Raw genomic sequence first — 20,301 nt, forward strand, 5'->3', positions numbered from 1 at the left:
AATTATTGAATCTATAAATACTGATTCTAAGCCACAAGCCTTTTTCTGAATTACAAATGATTTACATTAATTTGAATTGCATTCCCAGGAGAAATGATTCTCAGGATTAAGAAACCACACCTCTCAGTATAAAAATTTAGGGAGATGAAACATATACTTTCGGACAAAAAAAAAAAAAAAACCACCTAATTGAATGGTATTCTCTTATAATCCTCTGTTACTCCCACAAAACAAGGGAACATACTAAGCACCAAAAACCACCACTGAAAAACCTGACAGGGTTTCAGTGATTCTGAGTTGGGAAGAACTTCTTTCTTCTGGATATGACTGATAAGACGGGGTAAGTGGATGTGGTGGTTTTATAAATTTTTTTGACACTTCTCCCATGATAATCCCACCCCTTAAAATGTGCTGACCTTAGTAACTGGTTTCCAGTGAATAGAATTCGGCAGAACTGCTGTGTGATTTTTTTAAGGCTAGGTTAAAAAATGTGATATAGCTTCCATTGACATTCTTCTTCTAGGGAAACTAACCCTTAGAATCTAGCTGCTGTGGGAAGCCCAGGCCACCTGGTGTGTCTTCATGTAGACATTTCAGCTGAGACTGACCCAGCTAACGTCCTTGCCAAAAGCCAGCCTCAACAGCTAAACATTTGCATGAACGTGATTTTAGATGATTCTAGTCCCCAGCTTCCAGTCATCTCAGCTGACACCAAATGAAGAAGAAATGAGTTGGCCTTACTCGGCTTTGCCTAAACTAAACACTTGTGAACCAAATAAATGCTGTTTTGAGCAACTAGGTTTTCAGGTGGTTTATGATGCCACAATAAATAACTGGCACAGAAACTGGTATTAAACATGGGGTGCTGACATTAAAATATTTAAACCTGAACCTCCTTTGAACCAAGAGGTAGGTAGAAACTGAAAGGATGTAGGGAAGAGTAAGAATGAAAACCAAAAGGGCTTCCAACAGACTGTTAATGGAAACCTGATGGCCCTTGAAGAGGCTGACAGTAAAGGTTCCAGACAAGTGAAGAAAATGACACTAGAGGAAAAGGAACTCGCGCCACAAACCACTTGAAAGTAAAACGGGACACAAAAGATAAACTAAACAAGGTCTATGCAGTATGAAAACCCGGACAAACTGGGTGCAAATATTTTTTCCACATTTATAGCCTTTCCATATGCTGAAATGTCAAATAATGCTAAAATAAAGAAATGCATCCTGGGTCAAGAGCAAATCCAGGAAAACATGGCCTATGGATGAAGCCAAGATTATAAAACCTTTTGTTAAGACCTCAGAAGGATTTCAGGTATGCCTCAAATTTCTTTAAGGATGTTAAGAGTATGAGCTTCACAGGAGAGCCCAGTTGAAAAGTTTATCTCAAAAAGATCCGGGAGACTGGCTTTTCTACTGACATAAAATCAATCCATTGATTCTCACAGAAAAACTCAAGAAGTTAAGAAAATTATAGCATCAAAACCACTGTTTGCGAGCTTGGACTAAAAGAGACCTAGATAGCACGGACTGAAAATAGGCCTTTGGGTCTTAGAAGTCCCCACAGGGAGGCAGCAGGCTGAAAACACAACTGCAAACACAGGTCATTGGACAGAACCAAGAGCTCAGAGAGGATAGACAGCAAAGAGCCATGGAGAAAAATTTCCATGGTTTCAGACTAAGTCTGACTGAAAAATGGACAGCATGCATCAGGCTGCATTTCAAACCTGCTATGGTCTAGTGTGACTTCCATGTTCTTTCTGAATGGAAGAGTCTTTAGCAAGTAACCAGAATGTTGTGTTTTCAATAGTAGAGAACTGTTCTCTTTAATTCTCAAGTCTTCATTCCTATTGAGAGAACCTGCACTCCAGGGACTAAAATTTAGACAACATAACCCTGGCACCTTATCCCCGCTGCACCTGATTAAGATGGCAAGATCTTGGACTCCATCCTGAACCCGATGCCATGATAACTGAGATTTGTCGGAGGTACTGGGAGGAGGTGAGTGCATTTTTCATGTGAAAGGAATATAGAACACTGTGGCCAGTGGGTAAATTACACTAAAAATTGCGTTCTTCATGTGTTCATAGGTGTTCCAGTATTCCATTAAAACTAAACAAAACAAAAAGACCGTGGGCTAACCTTAGTGACTTGCTACTAACGAACAGAATATGGTCAATGTGATGTTGTGTGTATTCCAAGGCTAGGCTACGAAAGGCAACACAGCTTCTGCCCTGTTCTGTATCTCAGCCTGCTTACTCGGAATTTAGCCCCTCCTCTTGTGAGGAGGCTCAGGCCACAAAGAGAGTCCAGGTGTGCCAGTGTAAGCATTTTGGCTGCCTGCCCTAACTATAAATCTAGGCAACAGCCAGCATCAACACCACCAGACATGAACTTTTTCTCTTGGTTTTTCCCCATTTAGGAGGACATTATCTGTGCATTTTTTCATATATTCCCTTTATTATGTTGAGGTATGTTCCCTCTTAAACCTACTTTGTGGAGGGTTTTTATCATGCATGGATATTGTACTTCATCAAACGCTTTTCCTACATCTATGGAAATGATGACGATTCTTCTTTCTTTTATTAATATGGTGCATCACACTGATTGATTTGCAGATACTGAATCACCCGTGTAACCCAGGAATAAATCCCATTTGATCATGGCGGTGATTTTCTTAATGTATTGTTAGATTCAGTTTGCTACTATTTTGTTAAGGATTTTTGCACTAGAAAATTGGCCTGTAATTCTCTTTGTGTTGTCTTTATCTGGTCTTGGTGTCAGGGTAATGCTGGCCTCATCAAATGAATTTGGAAGTTTTCCTTCCTCTTCTGTTTTTTGGGACGGTTTGAGAAGAACGCATACTAACTCTTTCTTTAAATGCTTGGTAGAATTGGACTCTGAAGCCATCTGGTCCTGGACTTGTGTTTGTTCCAAGTTTTTGGATGAGTGATTCAATTTCTTGGCTGGTTAGCATTCTGTTCTACTTTCTTCCTGCTTCAGTTTTGGCAATTTATATGTTTCTCGGAACTTATCCATTTCTTCTAGGTTGTCCAATTTGTTGACATATATTTTTCATAATATTCTCTTATAATTGTTTGGATTTCTGCAGTGTTGGTTATTCTCCTCTGTCATGTGTGATTTTATTTGGGTCCTTTCCCTTTTCTTTTTGAGAACTATGGCTAGAGCCTTATCAATTTTATTAAATTTTTCAAAGAACCAGCTACTGTTGATCTGTTCTATTTTTATTTGTGTTTAGTTTCTATATCATTTATTTCCACTCTAATGTTTTTTTTAAAGATTTATTTATTGGGGCGGGGGGGAGGGGCAAAGGAAAAGGGAGAGAGAGAATCCACCAGTAGACTGAGGTTGGAGGCTGAAGCAGGCTTCAATCCCAGGACCCTGAGAACGTGACCTTAGCCAAAATCAAAGAGTTGGTCAGTTAACCAACTCAGCCACCCAGGACCCCCATTTTTCCTCTAATTTTTATTATCTCCTTCCTTCTGCTGGCTTTAGGTTTCATTTGTTGTTCTTTTTCTAGCTTCTTTAGGTGTAAGGTTAGTTTGTGTTGAGATTTTTTTTTTTTTTTTTTTTTTTTGCTTCTTGAGGTAGGCCTGTATTGCTATATATACTTCCCTCTTAGAATCAGTTTGGCTGCATCTGAAAGGTTTTGGGGGGATCCCTGGGTGGTGCAGCGGTTTGGTGCCTGCCTTTGGCCCAGGGCGCGATCCTGGAGACCCGGGATCGAGTCCCGCATCGGGCTCCCGACATGGAGCCTGCTTCTCCCTCCTCCTCTGCCTCTCTCTCTCTCTCTGTCTATCATAAATGAATAAATAAATATTAAAAAAAACATTAAAAAAAAGGTTTTGGACAATTGTGTTTTCATTTTCATTTGTTTCCATGTCTTTTGAAATTTCTTCATTTATTTCCTGGTTGGCCCACACATTGATAGTACGATGTTATTTCACCTCCATGTATTTGTGGTCTTTTCAGATGGTTTTTTGTAGTCCACTTCTAGTTTCATAGTATTGTGGTCAGGAAAGGTGCATAGTAGGACTTCAATCTTTTTGTACTTCCTAAGGCCTGTTTTGTGGCCTAATGTATGATCTAGTCTAGAGAATATTCCAGATCTGTATTCTAATTTCATTTATTGCACTCTTCATCTCAGATTCTTTTTAAACTCTTCTATCTCTGTTGTAAGGGTCTCACTGATGTCTTCCATTCTTTACTCAAGTCCACTGAACATCCTTATGGTCACTGCTTTAAATCCTCCATCAGGCACGTTATTTCTCTCTCTCTCACTTAGATCTCTGGCCCTGTGGCATTATCCTGTTCTTTCATTTGAGATAAATTCCTCTGTCTTCTCATTTTGTCTAGGTCTCTGACAGTTTCTCTGGGTTAGAAAAGCCAGTTATGTCACTTGTTCCTGAAAGTAATGGACCACTGAAAATGGTCCCGTAGTGCCCAGGGCCTGGTGCTTGAGGGAGGGTCTCCAGGGTGTGCGGCATGCACTCTGCTACTGGGTTCTGGCTCCTCTATCCCTCAGGCCAGTCATCTGAGAGATAGGTTCTCAGTATCTGCTGTGGGCAGTGTTTGGTACTTGGCCTGAATCTAGCGGGTTTGAACTAGCTTGCGAAATGAGACCTGTCACAGTCCACTGGAACTGAGACCCTGCAAAACTCTGGTCGGGACACATGGTGTCCGCAGGGGTTTGTACTGGTCTTCTGGGGGAAGGGCTTGCTGTGCTGGAACTGAGGCAAGCATGATTCAAAAGGGCAGTTCCCCTGGAGTGCAAACGGGTGGTGGCTGGTGTAAGCAAGTTAGGCAGCTGGTGTCAGAGTGGCACTGATTCCCACAGGTGGCTCTGTGTTTGTGCTCAGGGCCAGGGGAGGGAAATGGCACCAGCCAGCTGCTTCCGTTCTGTGTGCCTCTCTCCAAGTATAGTGCCCTACACCTTCTACCGTAGCCAAGCCCAATAACCTTTAAAATTCCAGGCTTTAATCCCTCCATAGTTGCAAGAACTCAGGAAATTCAGCCACTCTCCTTTTCCAAGCCAGTGGCTACGTGCATTCCCAGGTGTTCTCTCCTGCCCTTCGCTGGGACCACTACTCCCTCCCATCTGCTGCAGATAGGATCTCTTTCTCTTCTAAACTATATCTCTGTACTTCCGACTTTCTTTAAAGTGGCCTCTTCTCTCTCTTTAGTTGTGACCTTTGTTCTGTCAGTATTCAGGTAGATTTCTGGGGTATGTAGGATGAGTTGATAGGTATCTAGTTGTATTAGTGGGATGAGGTGAGTCTAGGCTCCTCCTACCCTGCCACCATCTTCCTTTCTCTAAGACATTTTTTCTAAAGAATCCCTTCAATTACAAATTATTAAAACTAGACAAGAACTCCTCTTTTAAATTTCCCCTCATGTTAGGGGAGAAAAACGACTGGCAAGCAGAGAGACATGTGATTTGAAGTATAACGGCTGAACAACTAGTAAAAGTTTAATAAGCAAAACGGAACCTTTTATCTGAATTCAAGTAACTGCAATTCTAAAAGAAAGAGGCAGCATTGAGTGCTTTTAAATCAATAATCTTCATTCTCCCTTCATCAGTGATGACATAAGGAGAACGTTATGGAATAATTTCTAATCTTTTCATTAGCGAAACAAATGTATTGTCCTTTGGCACACTTAAATTAAATATAATTTCTCCTTTATCTTACTGCAAGCTTATTTTTCAGGGGAGGTAGTAAGACTATCTCATCTTTATATCGTACTAGAATGCTTCTCCATATCATATAGGTTCACTTTGAAATTTTTTTGTGATTCAAATTGCTCACCTACTATTTGTCTCTGATAATTTGTTTTTAAAAATATTTAATTTATTTATTCATGAGAGACACACACAGAGAGACAGAGGCAGAGACACAGGCAGCAAGAGAAGTAGGCTCCATGAAAGGAGCCTGATGTGGGACTCAATCCTGGGTCTCCAGGATCACGCCCTGGGCTGAAGGCAGTGCTAAACCACTGAGGACCCGGGCTTCCCTGATAATTCAATTAAATGCAACAAGATATTTTACAGGTGTATTCTTGACATAATGTAATGAAATGTTTATTCTATTAATTATGTATTGACCTATCAAAGTACAGCTATGCATATCTTTCTATTTCAGTAAAAGAAGATGGATACAGGCAACTCTGTTTTCCAAGAATGTAGGATCTGTGCCAAGAACGGGATCGGCGCCAGTCTTGTATGCACAAGAACCAGGTCAAAAGAGTATCTAATTGTGAACTTTAAGATGATGGATTAGCAAGACTTCCGAACAGGAAGGCTGATAACCCAGAGTTAATCCTTTATATCCTAGATGGTGAAATCTATGGGTGAGTCTATGCATTATAACAAGTTAATAAAACACAACGAAATACATAGTAGACAGTGGATCCTGCAACCAAGACGATGGAAATGGATGCGGGAGGCACTGAGTGAGAAACTACAGGTATTACTGGAGAAGAGAAACGGGACTCTATCTTTTTGAGCCTGGCTTCTCATTGGGTCAGGTAGTCAGCAAGACATAAGCTGGCAAAAGGCTCCTTCAAAAAGTATAAGTCTCTACAGGAGTAAAGTTAGGTTCTACTACATTGACTTATTACATAATTGTAATATAAATGAGTGGTAATTTGCAAGAGGACTAGGAAAGAATTCTCATAAAATTTGATTTGGTAGTGGCCTAAGGATAGACATATAGGTCAATGTATTAGAATTGAGAATCTAAAAATAAACTCTCAAATTATGGTGGATTGATTTTCAACAAGGGTGTCGAGACACTAAAATGGAATAAGAATAGTCTTTTTAACAAATGGTACTGAGACAAATGGATATCCACACACAAAGTAATAAAATTAGACCTCTACCTCACAACATATGTACAAACTTAACATGAAATATTAAGAGCTAAAATTATAAAACTCATAGAAAAAACAGATGTGTATGTTCGTGATTGCATTTGGCAACAGTTTCTTAAATATGGCATCAAAAGACAGAAACAGATTAAGGATTTCATCAAAATCTAAAAAATAAAAGCTTCTATGCTTCAAATGTAACCATCAAGCAAAAGTGAAAAGGCAAGGTGATGAATAAAATATTTGAAAATCATATCCCTGATAAGGGGTCTGTAGTTAGGATATAGATAGAACTCTTACAATAATGAAAAGACAGTCCAATATAAAAATGGGCAAAATAAATGATTAGTTCTTTAAGCAAGATATAGAAATGAATAATGACCACATATAAAGGTGAGATGCTCAACCTCACTAGTTCTAAGAAATATGCAAATTAAAACCACAAGACAGATGGAACTCAACAAGTGTATTATGCTAAGTGAAATAAGTCAGAGAAAGACAAATACCATATGATTTCACTCCTATGTGGAATTAAGAAAAAAAAAAAAAAACCAACAACAGATGAACATAGGGGAAGGTGGAAAAAAAGGAGAGAAAGAGAGGCAAACCATAAGAGACTCTCAACCATAGAGAATAAACTAAGTGTTGCTGTCGAGGTGGGCAGGGGGGGCTAGATGAGTGATGGGTATTAAGGAAGGCACTTGTACTGATGAGCACTGGGTATTTAAGTGAGGAATCACTAAATTCTACTCCTGACACCAAGATTACATGATATGTCAACTAACGAGAATTCAAATAAAAATTTGAAACAAATGAAAATACCCCTACAACGTGTCATTTTACACCCAATAGGATAGCTATAACAAAAACAACAGATAATGACAAACATTGACAAGAATCAGGGAAAATGAGAATCCTCGAACACTGGTGACATAAATGTAAAATGGTGCAGCCAGTTTGGAAAATAGTCTGGCAGTTCCTCAAAAGGTTTAAACCAAAAATGTTAAAGGTCCTTTAACATATGAACTAACAATTCCATTTATAAGTATATACCCAAGAGAAGTGAAATGTTCATGCAAAAGCTTGTACATGCGTATTCACAACAGCATTATTAACAACAGCCAAAAAGTGTAACAGCTCAAACGTCCACCAAATGATAAATACATAAATAAAATGTGGGCTGTCCATATGGTGGGAGAGTATTCAGAAATAAAAAAATAATAAAGTTCTGACACATGGCACAAAATAAATCTAAAAACATGCTAAACCAAAGAAGGCAGTCACAAAGGATCAAATATTTGGTGATTCCATTGAGATGACCTGTCCAAAATCAGCAGCAAATCGATAGAGACAGAGACTAGAACGGTGACTACCTATGGCTAAGAAGAATAGGGAGGGGGAAACTAGCATGAGGTGCCAGTTAAAGGGCATAGGGTTTATTTTTACGGTGACAAAATGTTCTAAAATGGATTGTGGTAGTCTTTGAATATGCATCTTATGTTCATTATATCTCAATAAAGTTATTACCAAAAATATATATCAAGTATGTAAGATTACTAGGAAAATCTGTATTTTACTGCTCAAAGCACAGAGGGATTTATTTCCCAATGATTTTAGAGTCCCAAAACTAATTAAAAATTACCTTCTGTCTTAGCATATTAATCTGAATTTCCATTTCCGTTTGACTGGTTTTTAAATCTCCATAGAAAGGAAGCTCTCCATTTTCATATTTACTTAATATCCTTCTTAACATGTTTATTAAGTGGTTCTTAAGCCTGCAGAAGGTATAGAATGAGTAAGTCAGGTCCTTTAAGAAGAAATATTTAATACTTATTTAAATAGATAATAGGTTCTATCACATAAACAAATCTATACTTATGATATCTCATTTGTTCCAATCTCTCATTGTTTGAGAGAATACCAACTAAATTACATTGCTAAGTAAAAAAATATGGAAAAGATTTTTATGACACATATGGCAGTTGAAGGGTTAACAGGGTAACTATATTAAGAGTTCTTGTAAGTTATTATTAATATCTATTTTCAGTATGTGAATATAAAAATTAATCTATTATTAGGTAGTAGAGGCTAGTAATCCACGGTGAGGAAGAAAAGCATCCTCATCTATTAATGTTTTATAAAGACACAAAAATACATTTTGGTACCCACCTACCCCAGTCTAAAAGAAGGAAAGAAAATACAGACAAAAAACATCAAAGGAGATCATTCAAAACAGAAAGAGAAACAGGAAAGAAAAATATTTATAAAGTTTGAATTCAGAGGAAGAAGGAAGAGGCAGAGCTTTAGAAGAAAGGAAATCAGCAGAGAGAGAATGTATGATGATGGCCTATGAGACTGTTTTAAACAAAAATCTAATACCTTGGCTAGTACATTCTTAGGAAAGTGAAGGATGCCAAACAATGCAGAGAAACAAAGTTAAATGACAGAAAAGTTTTGGCGGATCAGAGCAAAACTTAAATACTCAGCAAATAAGCAGAAAGGAAGCCAGGTGGGAGCTTCAGAGACATCGGAAAGACTTTTTTAAAAATCTGAGTAGTGAAATTGCTCATTTTATTCTTCATGAAGTCAGACATGTATTTTTGTATGAATGATATATTTTATAACTAGAAAATGCAGGAAGAAAATGTAAGCCACTTGAGTCAGAGATGGCAGAGCAAGAGGAGAACATAGTTTTGTCTGATCCCAGAAATTCAGCCAGAGAGCTTTCAAATCATTCTGAACACCTGTGAAATCAACCAGAGATCTAAGGAAAGAATTGCAGCATTTCTACAAATAGAAAAGTGACCACTTTCTGCAAGTCTTGGTTAACTTTCACCTTCAGAGTTACATTCTATTCTTTCACCGTACTTAATTTTATTTCTATATACATGTAAGTCCTGCTTGTTTTTCCTTTGGGATATATTTCTCTAACAAAAAGACATAGGATATGGTATATTTCTCAGTTCTGTTCAACTGGGTGATAATATCCTTTTTTTAAAATTTATTCATGATAGTCACACAGAGAGAGAGAGAGAAAAGAGAGAGAGAAAAAAGAGAGAGAGAGAGAGGCAGAGACACAGGCAGAGGGAGAAGCGGGCTCCATGCACCAGGAGCCCGACGTGGGATTCGATCCCGGGTCTCCAGGATCACGCCCTGGGCCAAAGGCAGGCGCTAAACCACTGCGCCACCCAGGGATCTCCGATAATATCCTTTTTATTTTGACTTTTAATTTCCATTTTTACACTTACATTCTAGACTTTCCTTGTATTTAATTTTATTTTTGTATATATACAAGGTTTCCTCTTAACCATTTGGGGATGCAATTTCCTAACAAGACCAAAATTCACATAGTATCGGTGTACTGCTCTGCTCTCTTGATCTCTCTAATTCTATTATCTCCTTTGTTAACCTTTAAATTGGCTTCGGGTCTCTTCTGATTTGTTTAGCATGTATTTATCTGGGGTCATTCTTGATATTTTTCTATTCTGTTCTCTCACTCATCTCTTCTTCTCTGGACAGAATGACAAGATGGAAAAACTCACTGCCACAAAGAGAACAAGAGGTAGTACTGACTGCCCAGAACCTAAGCAGCATGGATAGAAGGAGGAGGCTGGAGCGAGAGTTCAGAATAATGACCATCAAGATAATAGCTGGGCTTAAGAGACACTCAGAGGACACTAGAGAATGCCTTTCTGGAGAAATAAAACAACTGATATCTAATCAAGTTGAGATAAAAAAGGCTAACCTTAGTGAGATGCAATCAAAAATGAATGTTCTAACTGCTAGGATAAATGAGGCTTCACAGAGAAGTAGTGATATAGAAGACAAAACAATGGAGAATAAAGAAGCTGAGGAAAAACAAGAGAAACAACCACTGGACTATGACAGGAGAATTTGAGAGATGAGTCGTACCACACAGCAAAACAATGTTAGAATAATGGGGATCCCAGAAAAAGAGGGGAAGGAGGGGGCAGAAGGCATATTTGAGCAAATTATAGCAGAGATCTTCCCTCATCTGGGGAAAGAAACAGGCACTCAAGTGCCAGGAGGCACAGAGAACCTTCCTCAAAATCAATAAAAAACAGGTCAATATCTCCAATATAATAACAAAGCTTGCAAATTTCAGACCCAAAGAGAAAATCCTGAAAGCAGCTTGGAACACGAGGCCCTGAACTAAGAAGGAGAGAAATATTCAACTGGCAGCGGATCTATCCAAAGAGACAGTAGGCCAGAGAGAGCTGGCATGATATACTCAGGGTGCTCAATGAGAAGAATCTACAGCTAAGAATTTTATCCAGCAAGGCTCTCATTCAAAATACAAGGGGAGATAAAAAGCTTCCAGCACAAACAGAAACTAAAAGAATTTGTGATCCCTAAAACAGCCCTGCAAGGGGAACCTTTAAGAAAACAGAGAGCCCAAAAGTAACACAGACCAGAAAGGAACAGACACAGTACACCAAAACACAGACTTCACACGTAATACAATGGCACTACATCCATATCTTTCAATCGTTACTCTGAATGTAAACAAGCCAAATGCCCCAACCAAAACACACAGGGTATCCCAGTGGATTAAAAAAATAAAAAAAAAAAAGCAAGACCCATCGATATGCTATCTGTAAGAGACTCATTTTTAGACACAAAGACAACCCCTGATTGAAGGTGAGGGGGTGGAAAACCATTTTATCATATTAAAGGACATTAAAAAAAAACTGAGGTGGCAATCTTGATATCAGACAAGTTGTATTTTAAACCAAAGACTGCATTAAGAGATGAAGAAAGACACTATGCCATAATTAAATGGTCTATCCAAAGAGAAAATTGAACAATTATAAGTTTTAATGCCTCTAAAGTAGGAGCAGCCAACTATATAAACCGATTTTCTGTTAAGATTTCATTTATTTATTTATTTCACACAGAGAGAGAACAGAAGCAAGGGCAGCAGGAGAGGGAGAAGCAGACTCCCCAATGAACAGGGAGCCTGATGAGGGCTTGATCCCAGGACCCTGAGAACATGACCTGACCAAAGGCAAGGGCTTAACCGACTGAGCCACCCAGACCCCCTTATGAACCAATTAATATCAAAATTAAAGGAACACATTGATAGTCATACAATAATAGTAGGCACTTTAACACACCACTCACTGTAACGGCCAGATCATCTAAGCAGAAGATCCACAAGGGCACAAGGGCTTTGAATGACACACTGCACAAAATGGACTTCACAGATAACTTCAGAGCATTCCATCCTACAGCAACAGAATACACATTCTTCTCGGGTGCACATGGAACATGTTCCATACTAGATCACGTACTGGGTCATAAATGAGGTCTCAACTGATACCAAAAGATTGGGATCAATCCCTGCATACTTTCAGACCACAATGCTTTGAAACTGAAACTTGATCACAAGAGGAAATTTGGAAAGAATTCAAATACACGGAGGTTAAAGAATCAAGCCAGGGAATAAAAGCACAGTTTTAAAAACCTCATAGAAACAAACAAAAATGGAAACACAACTGCTCAAAACATCTGGGATGTAGCAAAGGTCATCCTAAGAAGGAAGTATATAGCAATACAAGTCTTTCTCAAGAAATGAGAAAGGTCCTAAGTACACAAGCTAACCTTACACCTAAAGGAGCTGGAAAAGAACAGAAGATTAAAACCTAAAACCAGCAGGAGAAGAGAATTCATAAAGATCAGAGCAGAAATCAATGAAATAGAAACCAAAGGAACAGTAGAACACATCAATGAAATCAGGAGCTGGTTCTTTGACAGAATAAGATCAATAAACCCCTGGACAGACATATCAAAAGGAGAACGGACCCAAAGAAATAAGATCGTGAATGAAAGAAGACAGATCACGACCAGCACCAGAGAAATACAGACAACTATAAGAACACATTCTGAGCAACTATATGCCAACAAACTAAGCAATCTGGAAGAAATGGATCCCTTCCTATCAAAACTGAAACAGGAAGACACAGGAAACCTGAACAGACCCATAACCAGCAAGGAAATGGGAGCAGTCATCAAATATCTGCCAACAACCAAGAGTCCAGGACCAGGTGGCTTCCCAGGAGAATTCTACCACACATTCCAGGAAGAATTAATCTATTCTTCGGAGCTGTTTATAAAAATTAGTAATGGAAGGGAAACCTTCCAGCGTTCTCTGTGAGGCCAACATTACTCTGATCGCAAAACCAGAGCAAGACCCCACCCAAAAGGAGAATTACACTCCAATATCCCTGATGAACACGGATGCCAAAATTCTCAACAAGACACTGGCTGGGAGGATTCAACAATACATTAAAGGATGATTCACCATGTCCAAGTGGGTTTTATGCCTGGGCTGCAAGGGTGATTCGACATCTGCAGATGAATCAATGTGATACACTACAGAAATAAAAGAAAGGATAAGAACCATAGGATCCTCTCAAGAGATGCAGAAAAAGCAGTTGACAAAGTGCAGCACCCTTTCCGGATCAATACTCTTCACAGTGCAGGGAGGAGGGGAGCATATCTCAATATCATAAAAGCCATCTACGAAAAGCCCACACCCGATGCTATTCTTAATGGGGAAAAACTGAGAGCTTTGCCGCTAAGGTCAGGAACACAACAGGGAGGTCCACTCTCTGGACAACCAGTGTTGTTCGACATAGCCTCAGCATTTAGACAACAAAAAGAAATAAAAAGGCGTCTGAATCAGAAAAGAACTCAAACTCTCACTTTTCTCAGAGGACATGATATCCTATGTGGAAAACCCAAAAGACTCTACGCCAACATTGTTAGGACCCTTTCCTGAATTCAGCAAAGCAGCAGGATAGGAAATCCATGCACAGAAATCAGTTGCATTTCTATACACTAACAATGAGATGGAAGAAAGAGAAACTGAGGAGTCAATTCCATTTACCATTGCACTAAACACCATAAGATACCTTGGAATAAACCCACCCAAAGAGACAAGGATCTGTACTCTGAAGAAGACAGGACATTCTGGAAAGAAATTGAGAAATCATAAAGAACTGAAATCATTCCATGTTCATGGATTGGAAGAACAAATATTGTTAAAATGTCTATGCAAGCTTGAGCAATCTCTACATTCAAAGCAATCTCTATCAAAATACTACCAACTTTTTTTAAAGATTTTTTATTTATTCATTCATTAGACACACACACACACACAGAGAGAGAGAGAGGCAGAGACACAGGTAGAGGGAGAAGCAGGCTCCATGCAGGGAGCCCAACGTGGCACTCGATCCTGGGTCTCCAGGATCACACCCTAGATTGAAGGCAGAGCTATACCGCTGAGCCACCTGGGCTGCCCCCAACTTCTTTGCATACAGCTGGAGTAAATAATACTAAAATTTCTTTGGAACCTTAGAAGACCCCGAATAGCCAAAGGTATGTTGAAAAACGTAGCCAAAGCTGGTGGCATTAGAAGCCAGCCTTTAAGCTCCATTGCAAAGCTGTGATCAACAGGACAGTATGGTCCTGGCACAAAAGCGGACATGTCAATCAATGGCCCAGAAGAGTAAATCCAGAAGTGGACCCTCAACTCTATGGTCCACTCCTCTTCAACAATACTGGAAAGAAAATCCAATGGAGACAAAGCAGTCTCTTCAACAAATGGTGTGGGAAAATCAGACCACCACATGTAGAAGAATAAAACTAGACCATTTTCTTACACCATACACAAAAATAGAGTCAAAATGGATGAAACACCCAAATGTAAGATAGGAATCCATTAAAATCCTAGAGGAGAACACAGCCAGCAACCTCTGTGACCTTGGCTGCAGCAACTTCTTGCTAGACATGTCACCAGACGCCAAAATGACCTACTGAGACTTCATCAAGATAAAAAGCTTTTACGCAGCAAGGAAACAGTTGACAAAAACCAAAAGACAACTGACAGAATGGCAGAAGGTGTTTGCAAATGCCTTATCAGATAAAAGGCTGGTATGCAAAGTCTGTAAAGAGCTAATCAAAGTCAACACCCAAAGAAAGATAACCCAATGAAGAAATGGGCAGAAGAAATGAAAGGACATGTCTCCAAAGAAGACATACATATGGCCAACAGACACATGAAAACATGCTCAACATCAGCTGGCACCAGAGAAATACAAATCAAAACCACGGTGAGTTTCCCCCTCACACCTTTCATAATGGCCAAAATTAGCAAGTCTGCAAATGACAGATGTTGGCAGGAATGCAGAGAAAGGGGGATCCTCTTACGATGTTGGTGGGAATGCAACCTGGTGCAGCCACTCTGGAAATCAGTACCAGAGGTTCCTCAAAGAGTTGAAAAAGGAGCTACCTATGTAAAACCCAGCAATTGCACTAGAAGGTATGAATCCCAAAGATCACTTTGGTCAGGATCCAAAGGGGCACCTGCACCCATATGTTTATACCAGTAAATATCCACAATAGCCAAACTAGGAGATCCGATGTTCTTTGAAAGAGGTATGTATAAAGAAGGCGTGATATAAATAAATAATCATATTTATTTATTTATTGGACAGAGAGAGAGAGAGAGAGGGAGGGAGAGAGAGAACAGAATATTACTCAGCCAATAAATAATGAAATCTTGGGACCCCTGGGTGGCTCAGTGGCTGAGAGTAGGCCTTTGGCTCCAGGCATAGGGGAAGGGAAGGAAAAGTAAAACAAGATGAAATCAGAAAGAGACACAAACCATAAGTCACTCAATACTAGAAAACAAACTGTGGGTTGCTGGAGGGGAAGGGATTGGGGGCGATGGGGTAACTGCCTGATGGGGATTAAGGAGGGCATGTGATGGCATGAGCACTGGGTGTTACATAAGACTGATGAATCACTGAACTCTACCTCTGAAACTAATATTACACTATAAGTTAATTAATTTGAATTCAAATAAATAATATAAAATAAAAAGAAATACAAGCAAATCCAAGATAACTTTTGATGTTGTTATATAATGACACAGTTAAGTTTTTAGAGATTAGGATATCTGCTCTAAGAAAAGAACACTATTAAAAGGAAAGATTACCTAAGAACAAAGATATCTTGCAGAAATAATTCACGGTGGACAATGAAAAGCGCAGTTGACAATATATGTCAAAGGCATTGTTGTTATTATTTAAGGAATCACGGAAGAGTAAATGTAGTATTTTGGCAAGAATTTCTATTTAGGTTTTTATAAACTACAATTACAGATAAATTAGTTAATTAATGGTTAAAGTGATGTGAAATATTAGTCTTACCCAGTATTCTCTTTTTCCAATTCCTCATTTTTCTTCGCTTCTTGATCCAACCTGAACTGCAAAAGGTTTTCATCACCACACTTTGGAAACAATTTTTTAAGAACATTAGTTTCAAAAATCAAGAGACTCCTTCTTCTTTTATAAAATGCTATTTCTCATGAATCCATGAGTAATAATATGTGTTTAGACAGGTTTATAAAATACATATAAAATGTAGGTTATGAACCAAATGTCAATGAAAAGAAATCTCAAAAATAAGGATGTTTGTTAAAACAGCTTCAACTGAGTTTATATTTTCATCATTTTTGTTTCTAGAATTTAAATTGCCAAAATTTACTTGGGAAATACAGAGGTTTTTAATCCACATTAATGAAAAAATCTTTAAGGTGGCTATACTTACATCTGAGTTTCTAGAGATGTCCTAGAAGCAGTTTCACCAATGTCTTAAGATACTCTGGGTTTTGTGAGATCACAGCTTAAGATACAGTCTCTGAAAAATTCCCATACTGTCCCCATTATAATTTTGATGATCATCTGACTTTAGGATGAGATACTCTCCTTCTCTGCAAGCATTTCAAACATTTCTCTGCAAGATTTCAATTTCTTCTTTTCTGTTGACCACTTTTCTCTCTAAATAAAATTCAAGGCTTTCCAATATTCTATAAAAACGTTTCCTTACTCTTGCAGCATTTTCGATCATCTTGCTTTTCCCCTTTCACTGGACTCGAACATTCTTTAATGTGTCATCTCAGCCACAGATTCATCTTTTCATCACGTCTTTTACACTAAAATCTGACTTTCAATCCTGGAATTCCACTAAAAAGTTTTGACAATCATCAAGGATCTGTTTTTACAAGTCCTGATCCTGCTTTACTTCTCAGCAGCAGCTGAAAACAATGCCACATCTTCCCTCTGCTCTTCTAATCCCATTTCATTTCTAAATGACAGCAAACGCTGACATTCAGTCCTTGGACCCTTGCTATTCCTCTTTTCACAATCCTCTCAGAGTTCTCCAAATCCCAAGGCTTCAAAACAGATGCTCTATTCTATACTTTCAGCCTTGACCCATTACTGAGGTCATGTGTATGCTTCCATCTTCCTTCTAGTTCCTCATAGACAATATTTTCAACCACACATTCAATACCTGTTACCTGATGTGCATTACCTTTCTAGTTAGCTAATCTGTTATTTTTATATATTTTTTTAATTATGTATTTGAGAGAGAGAGAGAGCATGAATGGGGAGAGGAGCAGATACAGAGTGAGAAGCAGACTCCCTGCTGCAGAGGGAGCCTGATGTATACAGGACTCGATTCTGGGACCTTGAGGTGATGACCTGAGCCTAAGGTAGATGTTTAACCCACTTGAGCCACACAGGCACCTCACACAGTTAATCTTGTACATTTTATCTTGACTCTTTTGGGATTACTTTGAGTTATTTTTTAAAGATTTTATTTATTCATTTATTTATTCATGAGAGGTACGGAGGGAGAGGGCGGGGGGGCAGGGAGAGAGAGGCAGAGAGAGAGAGAGAGAGAGAGAGGCAAAGAGACAGGTAGAGAGAGAAGCAGGCTCCATGCAGGGAGCCCCATGGAGGACTCCTCCCAGGACTCCAGAGATCATGCCCTGAGCTGAAGGCAGACGCTTAATGAGAGGAGACACCCAGGCATCCCGAGTGTATTTTTTTTTAATTTTTTAAAATTTATTTATGATAGTCACACACACACACACACACACACACACACAGAGAGGCAGAGACACAGGCAGAGGGAGAAGCAGGCTCCATGCACCGGGAGCCCGACGTGGGATTCGATCCCGGGTCTCCAGGATCGCGCCCTGGGCCAAAGGCAGGTGCCAAACCGCTGTGCCACCCAGGGATCCCAGTGTATTATTTTTTAATCTGGGGGGGGCACCTTTACCCTCAGGATGCTGACCATTGTACTTTGTCTTGCTTTTCTTTTATAATGCAAAAGTTCTTCCCAAGGGTTGGATTATGAACGGTTTGCCTTTGTTTCCTTTTGAATACTTTCCTATTCCATAGAGACGTGAACTTACGGAAGTCTTCTTCTAAGTTCTTTTCAGACACATACTTGACTATTTTCTTCAGAGGCTTAAGTCAGCTAGAGCTAACTCTTCTTCCCAATCCATATTTCTTCACCTCAAAATGGTGTCCATGAAATATCTTAACACAGATGTAGTCTCTGTCCTGGGGATTCATGAGGTGAGAACCTTCTAGAGAAATTAGGGCTATGAACTAAGTTGCTGGAAAGCTATTTAAGTTTTTATTTTATAGGGTAAGCTTAAAGTGGCTAATCATTTTATACCATAACCCTAATTCATTTCTATAGGAATATGCAGAATTATCTATGGATATTCTTACAAACTCTGTAATATGTGGTGGCTTCCTAATAGATTCCTGTGTGATATTGTAGGGGGACAACTCATGGCACTCTCAGTCAGAGATAAGACTCCTTGTCAAGTTAACTGCATGAAAAGTACAGTAAAGCAACTTGAGCAGTTTTTATGAAGTCAGGAAAAAAAGTTTTTTTCGATGTTTCTTTGGCCACAGAAAGGACCAGTCAACAGAATGTGCTAGTTCCCCTGATAGGTATGATTGTTTAATGAAATTTGCATGTACCTAACTTATGTCACTGAAAGAAACTAGTTGTAGGTCCATCTACCTCATAGTTCCAACTTAGAAGTCCCAAAGCAATCTTCTCATCTTAAATCATTGGTAGCCACTCCTACAAAGGACGGTATGAATGGCACGATAATCCTGTACTGCTTATAAATGGTTATATAGTTTTCACTACCTATCAATAAACTGGAGTCCTGGATTGCACATTAATCTTTTCTGAGATTGGACTGTTAAATCTCTGAAAGTATGATTAACTCAAGGTAATAGAAAAACATTCGTTTCTGAACTTGCAATGAATGCTAGGAGCACTAGGTTACTCTCTAAGGCCCTGACTGAGCAGTCATTTCTACTTTTTCACTGGCATCTCTTTTCCTTTACAAAATCCAACAAGGAGAAAACTACATCCCTTTGAGAAAAATGTTTGCATAATTACCTAGTAGTCATTCTGCTTTTTTCTAAGATTCTATTTATTTATTTATGAGACACACACAAACACACTCACACACACACACACACACACACAGAGGCAGAGACACATGCAGAGGAGGAGGCTCCATGCAGGGAGCCCCATGTGGGACTCAATCCGGGGACTACAGGATCATGCCCTGGGCCCAGGGCAGGCACCAAACCACTGAGCCACCCAGGGATCCCCCTCGTAGTCATTCTTAATGAAGGCAACACACTACCAATTTGTAATTACAAATCACCACAAATTATTAGTAAAGTAATTCATTCTCAAAATCTCAGTGAAGGGTTGAGATTACAAGAGAAAGTCAGCATTCAAGATCAAATTATTACTCAAAGTTTGGGGAATTTTAAACATATTGAAAAATATTAGCAGGGACTCAGACATTAGTATACCAATATTCATAGCAGCATTACCAACAATAGCTAAGAGGTAGAAAAACCCAAATGATCACTGACAGATAAACAAAATGTGATATATATATATATAAAATACTGTTTTGCTTAGGCTATCACAATCCTTTTTATTAAAATCTTACTACAAAAATGATTAATTTATGCATTCAGTCAACTTTATCTATAAAGAGGAATTATACCAAGAGTAGTTAAATAGCAACCATATGAATATAATAAATATTTTTATGAGTGAGAATTTTCATATTATCCAAAATGTTCTTATACACTACTACTAGAGATATAAAAATTCCTTCTCCTTAGGACAGAAATTAAGAGACTGACTTACCGAACTTGAACTTAACAGGTCTTTCTGAAGCTGTTCAATTTGGCCTGCTTGCTCCTTGACTGTAACTTTTAACTCGGCATTTTCAACTTCAAGCCTAAAATGCATATTTTAAAATATTTATTCTCAGACACAAATTTTAAACATACCACATAATTTCTAAACAAACATCTAAAGGTCTTACATAAATTCTTAGAAATTTAAAAGTAGATTTGGCAATTGTGCCATTTTTCTGGTTGTGTTTTGGGGTTAATGTACAAAATTTAAAGATCGTAAGCAAAAAAGAAAAAAAAAGGATCGTAAGCAAAAATTATGCATTTCAAAATCCCACAAAGC

At 38.7% G+C, this 20,301-nt stretch overlaps 1 protein-coding gene across 3 annotated transcripts in view; it reads right to left on the reverse strand.

Moving 5' to 3' along the window:
- The window catches only part of LOC119879088 (ankyrin repeat domain-containing protein 26-like), a 42,134-nt gene extending 21,969 nt beyond the window's left edge, over window positions 1–20,165 (reverse strand). Inside the window, exons 1-3 of one of the 3 annotated variants that reach the window (XM_038589545.1) lie at window positions 19,969–20,144; window positions 16,125–16,204; window positions 8,528–8,660 (exon numbers count right to left, since the gene is read on the reverse strand). In XM_038589545.1, the coding sequence (XP_038445473.1) occupies window positions 8,528–8,660; window positions 16,125–16,204; window positions 19,969–20,073 (318 nt within the window). In that variant the 5' untranslated portion in view covers window positions 20,074–20,144. Of the gene's footprint in view, window positions 1–8,527; window positions 8,661–16,124; window positions 16,205–19,968 lie in introns of all 3 variants that reach the window. The other 2 variants (XM_038589544.1, XM_038589546.1) reach the window with 2 other exon arrangements.
- Between the last annotated feature and the right edge of the window lie 136 nt (window positions 20,166–20,301).

The sequence above is a fragment of the Canis lupus genome, unplaced genomic scaffold (assembly GCF_011100685.1).
Source record: "Canis lupus familiaris isolate Mischka breed German Shepherd unplaced genomic scaffold, alternate assembly UU_Cfam_GSD_1.0 chrUn_S259H419, whole genome shotgun sequence".
In the NCBI taxonomy this organism is placed as follows: Eukaryota; Metazoa; Chordata; class Mammalia; order Carnivora; family Canidae; genus Canis; species Canis lupus.